At 43.9% G+C, this 16,821-nt stretch overlaps 1 protein-coding gene across 1 annotated transcript in view; it reads right to left on the bottom strand.

The window, feature by feature from the left end:
- LOC103176321 (E3 ubiquitin-protein ligase znrf2) overlaps window positions 1-16,821 on the bottom strand; it is a 138,143-nt gene that overhangs the window by 54,396 nt on the left and 66,926 nt on the right. The window contains exon 2 of the mRNA XM_042332535.1: window positions 15,775-15,870. Coding sequence (XP_042188469.1) covers window positions 15,775-15,870 — 96 coding nt within the window. The remainder of the gene's footprint in view (window positions 1-15,774; window positions 15,871-16,821) is intronic.

Here is a 16,821-nt window from a genome sequence, read left to right as displayed (position 1 = left end):
ATCTCAGTGACCACCTCTTTTAAAACCCTAGGATGTAGGCCATCAGGTCCAGGAGATTTATCAGTTTTAAGACCTGACAATTGACCTAAAACCATTTCTTCCGTGCACCTATCAGGTAATCACACCTCAAGGGATGAGCAATAATTAAGTCTCCATCTTAACTCCCAAACGTACATTAAACCCAGCATCTGCTTAAACCAGACAAAGTTGCACATATATAGGTTGCCTATACATAAAAAATGTCCCTGCGTCTTGAATAGAATGTGCACCTTCTCCTTTGAGGAATGAATACTGCTTAATTCCGTAGAGTATTAGATGCTGGTTGTCAAGATTTTAGGGATCCCAGAGTGTGCATGGAGGTACTGCTGCAGCTTAGCTAAAACAATACAGCTTTCCAGTGAGATCATCGATTGGCAAGCTTCCTGCTGCTTGTCTAACTAGACCCACCCAACCCATTATGTCTTTGGCAAAGACAATAAATACGGATTACCCACCCCAACCAGAGGCTACCTCCTGAAAAGAACATTTGTGGAGGCAGAACAGGACTGGGAGGGAGTAGGTAAAGGGAAATGCGTACAAGCCAGTTTAGACTTGCTGCACAACCTCTCTGCCAACAATTTTTGAAAATGTCACATGTTAATAAGCACATGTAGAGTAAGAGAATCAGGATTGGAATAGATGACCAACACTTACACTAGTATTATGGCTTTAATTGATTGCTGCTATGTCAACAACAACAACTTGCACTTATATAGCGCCCTCCACGCAGGGTAGCGTCTCAGAGCACTCAACAGTGGCGGAGCCTGAATCCGCCACTGTTGTCAAATGGTAACCCCTGAAGGACCATAATTTTATCAAGCATTACAAGTATATAGAACAATCACTCGTACACCATAACCAAAGTCATCACAATATTGAAGACCGGTTTCTTTAAACCATTAGTTACAGATTCCACCATTCGGATTTCGAATTCTGTTTCTCATCTTGCTTTCTCTTGGTGGGGGTGCTGGCATTCGTTTAGCAGAGAGAGCAGACGTAAGCTGGTTGGCAACAACATGCTGCCGGTAACCAAGCTACACTAAGACAAAACCAGGGGCAACAACAATACAGAAACACAAGTTTCCAAAAATACAAATGTTAGGCTGAAGGTATATCTCAATGAGACTCTACTGCAGCATCTTCAGAAGGGGAAAAAACACACACAAAAGCATGCACATCAAGCTTTACAGTGAATGAGCGGGTGAAGTGTAATGTTTTAGAATTCATCAAATCAAGGAAGTTTTTCAGGAAAGTACTAGTTAATAACGCTGTTCGGGAATCATGCCCACCTTCTGGATATTATACAATTTCAACATTTTGAAATCAAGCGATGTGAGACTCCCTGAACAGAAAATGCGCCACACTGAATTAAATTTCTGCTGCTCTTGGTGCACGCAAAATGGAAAAATTGTTAGGATGCTGTTGTGTAACATGGTTAACTCTGGAAAACTCTACCTCAATCCCTCCGCCTTGCCCCTTCTTTCCCCTTTTTCAAGTCCTGCCTGAAGACCTTCCTCTTCGACCGTATGTAAAGCTTCCTCTCCCACCCCATCCCGGTTCGGAGTCAGGCTCCGCCACTGTTAAGCGCTACCCTGCGTGGAGAGTGCTAGATAAGTGCAAGTTGTTGCTGAAGTTGCTGTTCTACGCCACTTTCAATGCTGCAAAGTTTGTGAAGACAGCTGCTGTGATCGTGAAATACAAAGTGGATTGCAATTCCAGAAACTTGCATCCTGTGCAAAAGGGATTTGTAAAGGAAACAAAAAAAATCCTTCAATGCAGAATATCATTTCATTTTCCAAAATAAATTCTCCGATGCCTGGACCAGCTCCTGTTTACAACAATTCCCTGACATTTTCATGATGTAATGCTAACAAAAAAAAAGTTGTGCACCAGGAACTGCCCAAGTGTTGAGGTAAAAGTCTTCACAATATCAGTTATAAAGTGAATACTCAAGTACAATGTATTGAAAATCACATCGGTAATACACTATAGCATTAGAGTATCAACGACAGAACAATCTGGGATGCAGGTGGCCAGCGCTAAACTACTTGCAGCAATTTACCTTCCAGGAAATGTGCTACTGACTGGTGTTTCCAATGAACAATACTAAATACAAGTAAAAATCAATGTTATTGAATATATGTTCTACAAAACAGTCTACAAGAGAAGAATATATAATACAGAATGCAGTAAAATACATGCATGCTTATTGCCAAGAATTGAATACACCGTGCAGTATAATGCACATAGTAACATTTGTTTGCCTACAAAATACAGATACTTTACAGTAAATCTAGTGAGAGGCTGTATCAAATGCAAGCATTATTAGTAAGTATTTACAACCTTACATCGGAGAATAAATAATACAGTAAAATGCATACAGCTCTAAATACAAGGGGAGATCCTCTGTCCATACTGTTTATGCTGTGGTGACACTTAAGATTGTTCAGCTACCTTGTATCAATACAGGAGAAGAAAATAACACTGAAGCAAAATGTGCTTTAATGTTTTGTGACGTGCTTCCTAATTACTCTTAATTCACCATCTCAAATTGCTCTCAGCAAATGACAAACATGTAACCATGAATACAGAATGTCTCTCCAGGCTTGTGTAGGATGACAAAAACTATAATTGTACTAATGGTTATTTCAATGGAGTTCAAATGGATGTAGAATGCAAATACACCTACCATTACACCAGCAACATGTTTGCAACACCTTAATGTTCTCAAATTAGGAGCATTTCCGTACTTAAAGGTAAATAACTTAAAATAATTTAAAGGTTGCAGCTAATGTATAAGAATGAGTATTTTTTTTCCCTTCACCCAAATACCATATAAAGCAGCACTACTTGCAGAAACAATTAAACAGACTGATTTAATTTGACCTGACACCACATTTCTGAATAAACTGTACATTTGATGCTGACATCCCCCTTTGGGATAACTCAGCAGGAAAACAGTATTAAACTTAGATGAGTTTAAACTCACTCTCTCCACTTAAATCCATCTCCCATCCCTCCCACTTCTTGTCCGTTCCTTTAAATCCGGGTCCAATACACTTGAGCGCAGATGGCAAAAAAAAATCCTAAACTCCACCGCACATCATGCCCTCCTTGCCCCTTCTCAAGCAGGCTCCATCCTCATCTCGGATGCCCAATATGTACCAGGATTCGGAACACCATCAACACAGTTCTTGCCAGCTTCAATGGCTCATCTTCAAATCACACCTCAAAACTTCCTCTGCAACCATACCTTTGGTCACTTCCCCCCACTTACTGGCTTTGCGTCAAGCCACACTACTGTTAGCACCCTGGGATGTCTTTACAAAGTGAGGGGTGCTATACAAGTGTAATTTGTTGTTGTTACAATCTCCAATCACGCTCCATAACTCTGCTTGCACGAAAGGTTTATATAAATGCAAGTTTCCCCTGTTGTTGTTTTACAATTAGCACTAAAGATTTGTGGATTAAAATACAACTGCACATCCCTACAAAATTATAATAATAATTATAGTCCGTCATTTGGTCACGTTGTTGAGATGTCTCAAAGCGCTTTACAGAATATACTGTAAAGTGAATTGACTGTATCTTGTGGGCGAAACGTGGCATGGCATCATGTATGGGATGAGATTGTGAGCCCTAAACGAAGATCGATATTTAGATCTTTTAATATTTAAAAAACCATTCCCAAAAACACAAATTGTGTAACTCAACAGATGAAGGATCTAATCTTCACCACACTTTTACCCATCCAATGCGAAGGAGCATGGGCAGAACGTGGTTCTCAGTAAATTAACCTTACTGATTTTTATTTAATAAGTTTAGGAATTTCCAAAACTCAGATATAAATACAGAAATGCACCTTTTGTATTGATGGCATGCTGATGCAAGCCTGTCTCGATCATTCCCCATAGGGCAAAAACTTTCTAAAGTGTATCAATCAATATCATCATTTGGCGTGAATATATTCTTGTAACAATTGTAGCAGTTATCAAGATAATGTGGATACAGAATTCGAAGCATCTTTTGCCTCTAAAACACTATGATAGCAACTTGTACTGTAACACCAATGACAGAAGTATTTCCTATTAGAGTTTGGAGCTTAACGCTATCAACCTTTCATATTAAAATATATATCTGCAAATTACTTGGTTTATGTTGGATGCATCTCTTATTAAATTAATTTTTCTGCTTTTTATTTAATAAGCTTAGGAATTTTCAAACTTGCAGATCAAATAATCTAATCACTATTCAATTCATGTGCACTTTTTATATTGGCTTTAAATGATGGCGACCAACCTTTATGGTCAGACTAAAAAATAAATTTTCCACCACTAATATAATGGATAGAGTGGTCGAAGCTGGTCAAACAACGGGAAAATTTGCCAGACAGTGCCATCAATAGCAGGCTATGCTGTTTTAGCTGATTAAAACCAAGTGTTATATCTTGCCAGTCTGGGCCTAATACTTTCCAGAATTAGTAAGCAGGATGCAACCTGCCAAGGAGAGAATGACATTCTATTCCAATATATGGGAATTTCCAAATGTTAGTAGGATGCATCTCAACTTGGTTTCTATACTCTTAGTCATAAATCGATTTCAAGATCCTCTCACTCGTTTTCAAATCACTTCATTCCCTCGCACCTCCCTACTTATCCAACCTATTTACCCCCCACTCCACCACCCGCTGCCTCCTCTCAGCTGGCTTCGGCCTCCTATTTGTCCCTTGTGGAGTCCTGTAGCTCAGTGGTTAGAGCACTCGCTTTGCAAGCGAGAGACCTGAGTTCAATTCCAGGCAGGGCGAAACCTTGGGCAAGTTTCCTTACTCCACACGCCTAATAATAATCCCTCCAAAACCAAAAATAATAAATTGGTCATTTTCAATCTACGACTGTTTGTGGGACATTGCTGTGTGCAATTGGCTGCCGCGTTCGCCCACAAATATACAGTCAATTCACTTTACAGTATATTCTGTGAAGCGCTTTGGGACGTCCTCCCGACGTGAAAAGCGCTATATCAAATGCAAGGATTATTATTATTATTATTATTATTTGTGCCCTCTGTTCCACCATCGGTGGCTGTGCCTTTAGCCACTCTGCCCTGAAACTCTGCAACTCTCTCCCTCAAACCCTCTGCCTTGCCCTCTCCTTCCACAACTTCAAATACCGCCTGAAACCTTCCTTTTTGATAGTGCTTACGGTCACCTCCCCCCTCCTCTCCCTCTGGCTCATTGTCAAATTCCGCCACTTTGAAACGCTCAAGGACACTAGCCTGGGTGAAGGGCGCTATATAAATGCAAGTTGTTGTTGTGATTGATGGGTTTCCGTCAGTGTCAGATAACCGCTGACCAAAAAAGTAGGCACAAAACAGTCAGACATGCACAATGGCATTTTTCTATTTAAGTTCCTCTATAAGACATACTGTTATCAGAAATACCTCAAATGCAAGGAGAAATTAACTTTTATTTCTAAACCTGCTCCACATCAAACCTTTCATCTCTAACGCCCAGATTCAGCGAGGAAGCAGACAGGAGAATACAGGTAAATTGCACAATTCAGTGACCTGTCTTTAGCAATGGAAAGGCATTTTATGTCTCTGAAAGTGTCACCTTAGAACATCCTCACTTGAGAATGTAACTGTAATTTCCTCTGCAGTATTCCACACTTCATTGCTTGTCAAGTTGAATCATTTGCACACAGAATTTTTCTTCATTTTGTTTCTGTCCCTAAAGGCAGCCATGAACATCTAAATCATGATGACAGCTCAATGCCTGATCGGATTCTCATTATCTGTAAATTGTAATCCTACAGATGCATTCAGTCTCTTAGAATTGCATGAACCAAGCAGGAAAAACAACCTTTGAAGGAAACAGACCTTTCCCAATTGCTAGCTCAGTGAAAAGATTACTATTGTAGCAATGCATTAGTTGGGGAAAATAAAGCTGACCTGTATCACCACTGTCTTATGATGCAGTACAGAGTTGTATATGCTATAACCAGGAAATTCACTTATTCACTTGGTAGGTAGGTAAACGCTGAAAGGATTGATTGTGCTTATTAAGCTGAAACAATTGTAAGATAAATATCCACTAAACCATCAAAAAATGGGAAGGCTGTTTGACACTCCGTTCAAAGTCCACTGCACACATAGTTAAATGTCAGCCTGGCTCAATCGGTAGCACTCTCGCCTCTGACTCATGGTTGTGGGTTCAAACCTCATGTCAGGACTTTGAACTTACAGTCAAGGCCCACACTCCAATGCAGCGCTGAGTTTGCATTACATCGCTGGAGGTGCTGTCCTTTGGATAAGATGTTAAACCAAAGTCCCGTCTGCCTATTGAGTTGGGATATTAAAGATTGGTTGGCACTATTCTTACAATACAAAGTTACATTTGTATAGCGCCTTTCACATTGGGAGGACATCCTCCTTAAAAGAGAAGGGAGATTCTCCTGGAGTCTTGACTAACAAACCCCCAATTAAAATGGGTCATTAGTTTCATGGCTGTTTGTGGGCCATTTTTGTGCACAAAACTGGCTACAGGATTAGTTTATAAAATACACCATTGTTACAATTTACAGTAAACCCCCATGCAGAGTTTTAATTGTCCTCCCAGTGTACAAAACATTATATCAAATTAGAGATTATTAAATGCACGGATTATTAACTTCACAGGGTAGCTTTGCCTCTCGGACCTCAAAGCCTTGCTGTTTCTACTGAGCATCTTCACTCCGTCCTCTCCCCCACCCCAGCCCCCCACCCCTCCAGGCTGGGTGTAATGTCAATATGGCACAATATTAAAGCAAGTTAATTCTGCTAATGAATCCCCTTCCCTGCCACCACTTCAAGTGACATCTGCATCAGTGTCTGACCTAACCACTGGGAAACCCCAAACATAAGCTCACAGAAAATAGGTCACGAAGCATGATGAGAAAAAAAACGTATTAAATCCCAAGCACGGTGCAGATTAGTCCAAAGGATCATGTAAGGAGGTAAAAAGGTATATCTCTATTTCTACAGCACACTGCATTGTGGACATGATCAGAAAATAAATTCACCCAACAAAGCAAACTACTGCATGGATATGAGAAGATTCAGCAGATCAATCACAACTCTGCCAGACCTTACACAATCTTTTGCTTTTACCACTGAGCTGCTCTGTCCCACAAGCAGGCATTAAAATCCCATTATTACCTATTATGTTGCTGTATGGTTTGGCGCCAAAGAAAAGGGAATAATAATAATAATCCTTGCATTTCATATAGCGCCTTATCACGTCTTCGAGACGTCTCAAAGCGCTTCACAGAATATAATGTAAAGTGAATTGACTGTACAATTAGTGGCCGAAAAGCGGCAGCCAATTGCGCACAGCAGTGTCCCGCAAATAGACATGGATTGAATGACCAGTTCAGAACTGTTATTTTTTTTTGAAGGCATTATTACCCCCAGAAAAGCAATCCACCAATCGACTAACAACCATGTTCCTACTTACTGTTAATAAAAAGCATGAAATATAAGGGTCAGTTTAATAGGAACCAGCAGCTGAATCCTAATCAGGGGAAATATTTTAATTTAGTAATGTATTTTGGAAAAGCCAGGTTTTGTGCTATTCAGACCAATTGGAAGCATCACAACCTTTTTCCCACCAGCGACCGCACCCTATGAAATGATTTTCCATAAATTGGGTAAATTAATGCAATAAAAAGTTGTTTCAACTAAATCTACTAGCATCCACTCTAGCCAGTAGGCAGACATAGCCAGTCTAATGAGGAGGAGACAGTGTCCTGAAACCTAGACCACAGGCATGCAAAGCTCTCCATAGGTCCCAGGATGACATTTTCCACCTTGGGTTTGTGAGAATTCCAATATACTCAGTACAGGATCCATGGTACCAACATGGAATCAATGTTCAATAAACGCTTAAGCTTTGGATCAGCCATACCTATCGATTCGACTAGACATAGACTAGAGCCAATTAAATGCAACATTACATGAGGCGGTAAATGGATGGAATAGGACTCATTTGCTCCTGTGAGTTGCTGGTGATTTGTTTTCAGCACAGAAAAAAATGTGAGATTGTCAGGAGAAGCTTAACAAGTGTTCGAGGCCTAAGGTAAAAAGCTTTGTGTGAAGTAACTTTGATTAAACATTATCAAATGCAAGTGTCAATTCTACTTAGATGTACCACCATTCCAGGAACAAATGCCCAAGAGAAATTTAAAGTCAGCTAAATACAATTAGACTTTAAACATACGTTTGCCTTTGATTTTTGAATAGAGAGGTTATATGAGTCAATCTCTTTCCCTTGATAGTTTTACCAATTTTCCCTCTTCAAGATTCGATTCTATGAATCCTAGTGGCTCTCCAGTATATTGCCTACGTGATCATTCTTCATGGGTAAACTTAAGATTTTGCATGTCAAAGGACTATTGAACCGAATCGGCATCACAGCTGAGCCCAACCAACTCTTCACCCAACGTACACACACAGGTTTCTGGATCTGGAATGGGAATGCCAATTGATTTTCCCCTCCATAACCCTGAGGCACAAAGATCAGGCAGCTCAACAACAACAACAAGATTATATTTGTATAGCGCCTTTCACGTCGGGAGGACGTCCAAAGGTGCTGGCAAGTGTACAGCAATTCAGACCCGAGCTGGGGTCAGGGGAGAGAAGGGAGGGGAGGGGAAGGGGGGTGACCAATGGCATGGTCGAAGGGGAGGGTTTTGAGGCATGACTTGAAGGAGGCGAAGGAGGGGGCGAGGCGGAGTGACTGGGGGATGGAGTTCCAGAGGTTGGGGGCAGAGTGGCTGAAGGCTCTACAGCCAATGGTGGGGCGGGTAGGTCGAGGGACATGGAGCAGGCTGGAGCCGGCTGAGCGGAGGGAGCGGGAGGGTTGGTAGAGGGTTAGGAGGTCACAAAGATAGGGTGGGGCGAGGCCATTGAGGGCTTTGTAGGTGAGGACCAGGATTTTGAACTGGATCCTCTGAAGGATAGGGAGCCAATGGAGTTGGGCAAGAATGGGGGAGATGGGGTCATGGAGTTTGGTGAGGGAGAGGACACGGGCTGCAGAGTTCTGGATTATCTGCAGCCTGTGGAGGGAGGAGTTGGGAAGGCGACAAGCAGGGCGTTTGCATAGTCGAGCCTGGAGGTGATGAAGGTATGAACAAGAGTTTCAGCGGCCTGAGGGGTGAGGTAGTGGCGGAGTCGGATGATGTTACGGAGGTGAGGGAAGGCAGAGCGGGTCATGGCTTGGATGTGGGGAAGACAGTTGAGGGTCGAACAAGACACCTTGGCTCCTGACTGGCGGTGAGTTGTAGTGTGCAACCATGGAGGTTGATGCTAACAGAGCCTGAGGTGTAGAGGCGCCGGCGCGAGCCAATCAGGAGGGCCTCAGTCTTGTTTACATTCAACTGTAGGATGTTTGCCCTCATCCAGGACTTGATGTCCGACAGACAGTCTGTCAGGACAGCAGTGGTCCTGGAGTTGAGGGTGGAGGCAGAAAGATAAGAGTTGGGTGTCATCCGCATACATATGGAAGTTGACCCCATGTCTGCGGATGATGTCACCAAAGGGGAGTATGTAGATATTAAAGAGGAGAGGGCCAAGGACAGAGCCCTGGGGGACGCCAGACGTGACAGTGCGGGGTCTGGAGGAGAAACCGTTAGAGGCAACAAAGTAGAGCTCAGATCTAATAACTCATCACAGAAATAGAACTGAATCTGCAACCTCTGGTCCATAAGGCTTAATATTATACTGAGCGGGGATTTAACCAATCAGGCTCCCAGAGGCTATTATACCTGCACACCACACCACAGGTTGATCTAAGAATTAATTAATGTTAGAAGCAGATGTTAATTCTGCACACAAGCTGCACTGATGGGGAGATTGCGGGGTGAACTCCATTGGCAATGGGGCTGAGAAAGCACTTATAGGGGAAGCTCTCCATGTACAATATGCCATCCATAACTACTCAGCTTCAACTTGCGATAGTTTGGGATCAATGTTTTCCTGAGTCAGGAAAACTGAAGCAAATCTACTTAGGTTCCTGAAGCAAGTCTACTTTATGCCCCAGGGTGTTTTTGGTACAAGGCTCTATTTATGATTTCTTTCCTCCCAACAAGCATTTTTTTTTTAAATAATCATTTATTTTAAATGAACCAGGCCTTTCTCTAAGTTCTGTGCGTTCTCTAGGATGCCACCCTCGCGAAACCCTCGTGGTACATTTGAAGGTAAAACAAGGAGAGAGTGCATGGTGTGTGACAATCTCTGAAGCCTGCATTGCACGGGTAAAACGAGATCATGTAAGGATCCACAGCCTTGTTGTTGCTGGCATGAAGACTCTGAAACAAAGGCATTGCTCTCACACTTCAGTTTGAATCTCAGGGCAATGCTGAAACTCCAACTCTTTAATCTAAACAAAGAATAAATAGAGAGGAATCCAACCCTCAGGTTTTATGATTAATTATATCTAAAAGCAGCTGATTTTGCTCAGTGTTCCAGAGTGTCGAATAAAGTTTCGGTCACGAGAGCATAAAGGCAACACCTGGGCCCTAGAGTGGGGAGGAGAACAAAAAGCCTTGTCCCAGACTAGAATGAGGATTTGTAGTCAGCGCTGTGTCAGGATCAGCTCCCACTGAGCAGAGACATTTATAGAACCATATAAATTTATAACAAAAACAAGATTCCATTTATAGAGCGCCTTTCACGTCGGGAGGACGTCCCAAGGCGCTGTACAGTTGGGTCAGGACCAGAGCATTGGGGGGAAATGGTCAGGATGAGGGGAGGGAAGGGAGGGAGCGAGGAGGGGGTAGAGAGTCGAGAGGGGAGCTGAAGGCACGGTCAAAGAGAAAGGTCTTGAGACCGGCCTTGAAGGAGGAAAGGGAGGAGGCGGCGAAGGCACTGGGGGATGGAGTTCCAGAGCCTCGGGGCTGAGAGGCTGAAGGCCCGGCCACCGATGGTAGGGCGATTGGGGCGGGGGATGTGGAGTAGACCGGAGCCAGAGGAACGGAGGGTACGGGCAGGTAAGTAGGGGGATAGTAGGTCAGAGAGGTAGGAGGGAGCAAGGCCGTGAATGGCCTTGTAGGTGAGGATGAGGATCTTGAATTCGATCCTCTGGGGGATGGGGAGCCAGTGGAGGCGAGCGAGGGTGGGTGTGATGTGGTCGCAAAGCCTGGTGCGGGACAGTACACGAGCTGCAGAGTTCTGAATGACCTGCAGCTTGTGGAGGGAGGTGCCGGGAAGGCCGGCGAGGAGAGAGTTCCCATAGTCCAGCCTTGAGGTGATAAAGGCGTGGACCAGAGTTTCAGCAGCGTGAGGGGTGAGGTAGTGCCGTAGTCTGGCGATATTCCGGAGGTGATGGAAGGCGGTGCCAGTTGTAGTGCGGATGTGAGGGAGAAAGGACAGCTCAGGGTCAAACAGAACCCCGAGGTTCCTGACTGGCTTTGAGAGGTGGAGAGTGCAGCCTTGGATGCTGATGCTGTCAGCGCCTGAGGTGCGGAGGCGCTGACGTGAGCCAATCAGGAGGGCCTCAGTTTTATGCACGTTGAGCTGAAGAAAGTTGTCTCTCGTCCAGGACTCGATGTCGGACAGGCAGCTGTCAGGACATCGGTGGTCGTGGAGTTGAGGGTAGAGGAGGAAAGGTAGAGTTGGGTGTCATCCGCATACATGTGGAAGTTAACCCCATGTCTGCGGATGATGTCACCAAGGGGGAGCATATAGAGGGTGAAGAGGAGGGGACCGAGTACAGAGCCTTGAGGGACACCGCACGAGACAGTGCGGGAAGTGGAGGAAAAAACATTCGTGGAAACAAAGTGAAGACGGTGGGAGAGGTACGACCTAAACCACTCAAGGACAGGGCCTTGAAGGTTGAGGTGGGAGGACAAGCGGTGGAGGAGGATAGCGTGGTCGACCGTATCGAATGCTGCCGATAGGTCGAGGAGGACGAGGAGGCAGAGGGAGCCCTGGTCACAGATGGTCAGGATGTCATTGGTGACCTTGACCAGGGCAGTTTCTGTGCTATGGGCAGCACGGAAACCCAACTGAAGGGGTTCGAATAATGAATGGGTGGAGAGGAAAGAGCGCAGCTGGGAGGCGACAACTCGTTCCAGGACCTTGGACAGGAAGGGGAGGTTGGAGATGGGCCGGTAGCTTGATAGCTGCGACGCATCAAGGGAGGGTTTTTTCAAGGTGGGAGTGATGGTGGCAGTTTTTAAGGGAATGGGAACAGAGCCAGAGGAGAGGGACAGGTTGACGATGTCTGTGATATGTGGGGCAAGGAGGTGGAGCTGGGAGATAAGGAGTGGAGTGGGGATGGGGTCAAGGGAGCAGGTGGTGGGTTTCAGGGATAGGATGAGTTTGGTGAGGGTGGGGAAACGGGTACGAAAGTGTGTAGGGGAGGATGGGTAGGAGTCGGAGTGTGGGAGGGAGGGGTGGGTGGATGTTGGAGGGGAAGTGACCGCGGAGCGAATTCCCTTGATTTGGGATTCAAGGAAATCCAGCATCTCCTCGCAGTGAAGGTTGGAGGAGATGACCTGCGCGGGGTGGCGGGGGGGACGGAGGAGTCGGGATGTGGTAGAAAACAGTAGCCTGGGGTTGTTCTTCGCCTCCAGGATTATCCTGGAGTAGAATAACGATTTGGCCGAGGCTAGAGTGGAGCGGTCGATTTTGAGGAGGTCCAGCCAGATTTGTCAGTGGACCATTAGGCCAGATTTGACGCAGGTGCGTTCAGCGGTCCGCACCTGGCTCTTCAGTGAGCGGAGGTGGGTGGTGAAACAGGGGGAGGAGCGAGAGTAGGAGACAGTACGGGAGGTGATGGGGGCAAGAGTGTCAAGTGTGGAGGAGAGGGTGTTGTGGAGGAGGGTGAGAGGAGAAGAGGGGTCAGTGAGGGTTGAAGGCCAGAGGGAGAGAGTTCAGAAGACTCCAAGGCAGCGGTTAGTGATTGTGGGGGTAACTTCTTCCAGGGCCGGTAGAAGGTGGTGGTGGATCTGGTGGAGGTGGGGAAGGAGATGAAGTGCAGAGCAGAAGGAGGCTATTCGGCCCATTGAGTCTGCACTGGCTCTCAAAGCAAGGTGTTCATTCAAGCCCACTGCCCTGCCTTATCCACATAGTCCTTCAAGCCTTTATCTGTCATATACCTACCACTTCCCTCTTGAAATCCAATGTTATTCTGTTAACAAAATATTTTGGGTGCAACCAAATTTTGTTTTTATTTTGGAAAACTTACATTGAGTTCACAGTTCTGGCTGATCTCCAGTGCAGTGCTGCGTTGTTTAAGGTCCTCTGGATGAGTTGTTAAATTGTCTGCCTGTTCAGATGGGCATTAACGATTTCATGGCACTATTTGAAAAGAGGAGGGAGTTGCTCCCAGTGTCCTCCAAAATAGTTTCCTGGCTGTTTGTGGGACATTGTTTGTGGGATGTGTGCAACTTGGCTGTTGCATTTACCTACAAGTACATGGTCACGACATTTGAGTTATTACTGTGAAGTGCATTGAGATATTTCAATGTTATAACCTCTTTGCATTGTCAAATATAAAGATTATCGTTATCTTCTCTCTCACCCCATCTCTCCGACAATAGGGGGCTTCAGCTCTACCTACTTCCCTTTCAGGGTTTTGTGGACTAAGTAGAATTATTAAATGAAAAAAACAATATTTCCATCATCTTCATTTGCTCAATGAACGTAGCCAGCTTGAATTGAAGGGAGAATATTTTGTTTGGATTTGCTTAAGGAACTGGGCACTTTTATGGGCCCCACACAACAGCTCGCCTATAATCCCTTTACAAGCAAATTCTCGACACACAGCTGCTTGCTCCATTACAGGATTTTCAACCGTCAGATGAGACTCCCTGTTCTGTTCAATTCACAGTTTCAAGTGACACTTATGTTTGGACATCTCTTCAACAGAAGCTTTGGGTATCTGATGTTGGTAACCTTTGCAAGAGGAAAACTGCCCGAGTTCACCCCTTCATACACCAGTTAAGCACACCAAAAACTGGTTTCAGCAAAAATCGAAGAAGCTGTCCTAGGCTTGAGCGTACTGAACCAAGCAGATTAATATAAAGATCAGGTTACATCACTGAAGGAAGAAACAGTAGAAAATAAAACCCGAACTACGCAGCACACTTTACTCGGCAGAAATTTAAGCTCTTTACTGAAGGAGTCACTGAAACCATTGAAACAAATTGCAGTTTCTCTTTGAATAGGCTTAATTCCTTCACGGCAGGATGCACTTCTCATGCAAATAATTCATATTTTCATTTCTACTGCCTTCCAGTAGAGCTCAGTCGGAAGACCTTTGAGTCATTTGGTGGGTTACAGGTTCAAGCCCCACATCAGGACTTGAGCTCATTGTCTAGGCTGACACTCCAAAACAAACCCTGAGGGAGAGTGGCAGTGTTGGAGGTGCCACCCTTCACATGAGATACAGAACCAAGGTGCAGTGCAGTCTGCCTCTTCGGTGATTCAGGTGAATACTAAAGATCCCACAGCACTCTTTCAGTAATCCAGCAGGAATTCTAGTCAATATTTCTCCTTCGTCCAAATTCACGGAAACAAATTGACTGGTTGTTCATCTCACACTTTGTGGAATGTTGCTCCTGCAGATTAGCTGCTATATTTGCTACAAAGCTGTCACTGCATTTCAAAGCAACCATTATGTGAAGCGTTTTGAGACATTGCGACATAAGGCTCTAGATAAAATGCAAGTATTAGAGGTATCATTTCCAACATTTAGCAGCGTACCAGATGGTGTACTTGATGTGAACAAAGATGAAATGACTAGAGGTCAGAGCCAGACAGATCCCTCTGTCCATTGCATTTGTATTTTTGAAGACAGTAGAAACAATTTTGTTTCAATGAAAGCCATAAATCAGCACTCATGAGCTAAAAATATCACCTCACCTCACTGAACAATACCTAGTAGCTCTTGAGAGCCACATAGATTTTCAAGTTACCTTCAGCCACCCACGTTTTTTGTCCACTGGCTGGCTAGATCACATTCCAGACAAGATGAGTCTGAATTACAGGGACTGTACAGTGAATAAAATGTACACTAAACAGATTCAATTCAACAAGTTTTTTTTTAAGAAAGTACTGCTGTGTGCAATTGGCTGCCGCGTTTTGCCCACAAAATATGCAATCGATTAACTTTACAGTATATTCTGTGAAGCGCTTTGAGACGTCTCGAAGATGTGATAAGGCGCTGTATCAAATGCAAGTATTATTGTTATTACAGTTAATTCCTCATCTGCAAGGAGAGAAATAATTATACAAGGGTGAAATTTGAGGCATTACATAATTACCACAGAGAATGCATTGTAAAACAGCGCAAATTCCAAAATAATGACTGTAGCACTAAACACCACCAACACAGTTCCTATTGGATGGGTGATTCACCCCTCTCTCTCTTCAAAACCCCACCCCACCACAATTTCAACATCTGGAGATCAATGAGGGTATTCCGACAGCGCAGGTCTGCTATAAGATGCTCCTTTTAAAGCGGGTTTGCTTGTTTCACCCCAAAGCATTTCATCAGTGAAGCCACAAAGATTGTGCCATGTATCAGAGGCTGTACTGCATGAGTGTGTTACAAGGCAATGGCAACATTCCCAACAGCCTCAATAGCTGGAATTCTACATCATTGAACAGCTCAGTCGATGGTCACAATCAGCCTTGGCTGAGATAAGATAAATAGTTTTGACAGTGCACAAATAGAGACATAATGCCGGACCTTACCATTGTAGGTTACTCTTGGTTTTGTCAGACACATCACAAGGTGCAAATCCATTTCGTCTGTCGAAACAAATTTTGAGCACACGGGGCACTTGAAACCTGCATAGGAAGTATAAACAAAACAAAATTTAGTACGCTTTATCGACACAAATAGGACAAATACTTTTACCAAGCAAAAAGCAGTGATATCAATGCATTTGCACACAGCAGCAAGCAACTTTTACTGCCATCTTGACGGCACCTTTTCTCAATTTCTCCTGCACATCAGAGCCGCTCTGCTAATTCCTCAGTGTTCTGTAGTGCAGGAGCAACCCTGACAAAGAAATGATCAGTTTAGAGGTAAGTTTACCGAGCAGTAAGTAGTAACCTGGTTGTTAGTCGATTGGCAGATCGCTTTCTGAGATAATAATGGATTGAAAAAGAAATAATTTGGTCACTCAATCCATGATTGTTTGTTGGACACTGCTGTGCACAATTGGCTTCTGCATTTTGCCCACAAAATAAACAGTCAATTCATTTCACAGTAAATCCTGTGAAGCGCTTTGAGACGTCTCAAAACATGATAAGGTGCTTTATCAAATGCAAGGATTATTATACGTGCCTCAACTGCAGTAAGAACATAATAGAATTTGCTTCTCTTTCTCTCTCTCTCCTTTCCCCCCACCCTAATTCCCCTGCAAAAGCAGTCCAAAAGCAAAGTCACATTTCAAAGTAGCATTTGCTTGATGCTACTTTGATGCCAAAAACATTTGTCAATTTTTTTTCTCTCTCTCCCAGTTGTAAACACTCACGTAATATAAATAGAACACGTCACAGCCAGCAACAACTCAATAAAAGTCTTTCCACTGCTGGGACTGACATTGAGATCGACCAGAGGTCACTGGAAATGTGGAGAATGTTTCTGGGTAAATTTTACCGAATTAATCTGTCTCATTGATAATTCCCATGAATTATTTTCACTGAAATAAAAACCGTACACCTCATAATCAAAATAAAGTTTATTAACCTTGCGCTGGTTTTACATAATCAGCTGCACAAAGAACAAATCTG

Source organism: Callorhinchus milii, unplaced genomic scaffold (genome assembly GCF_018977255.1).
Source record: "Callorhinchus milii isolate IMCB2004 unplaced genomic scaffold, IMCB_Cmil_1.0 Scaffold2, whole genome shotgun sequence".
NCBI classification, from domain to species: Eukaryota; Metazoa; Chordata; class Chondrichthyes; order Chimaeriformes; family Callorhinchidae; genus Callorhinchus; species Callorhinchus milii.
This window is presented reverse-complemented; position numbering and strand designations above follow the sequence as displayed.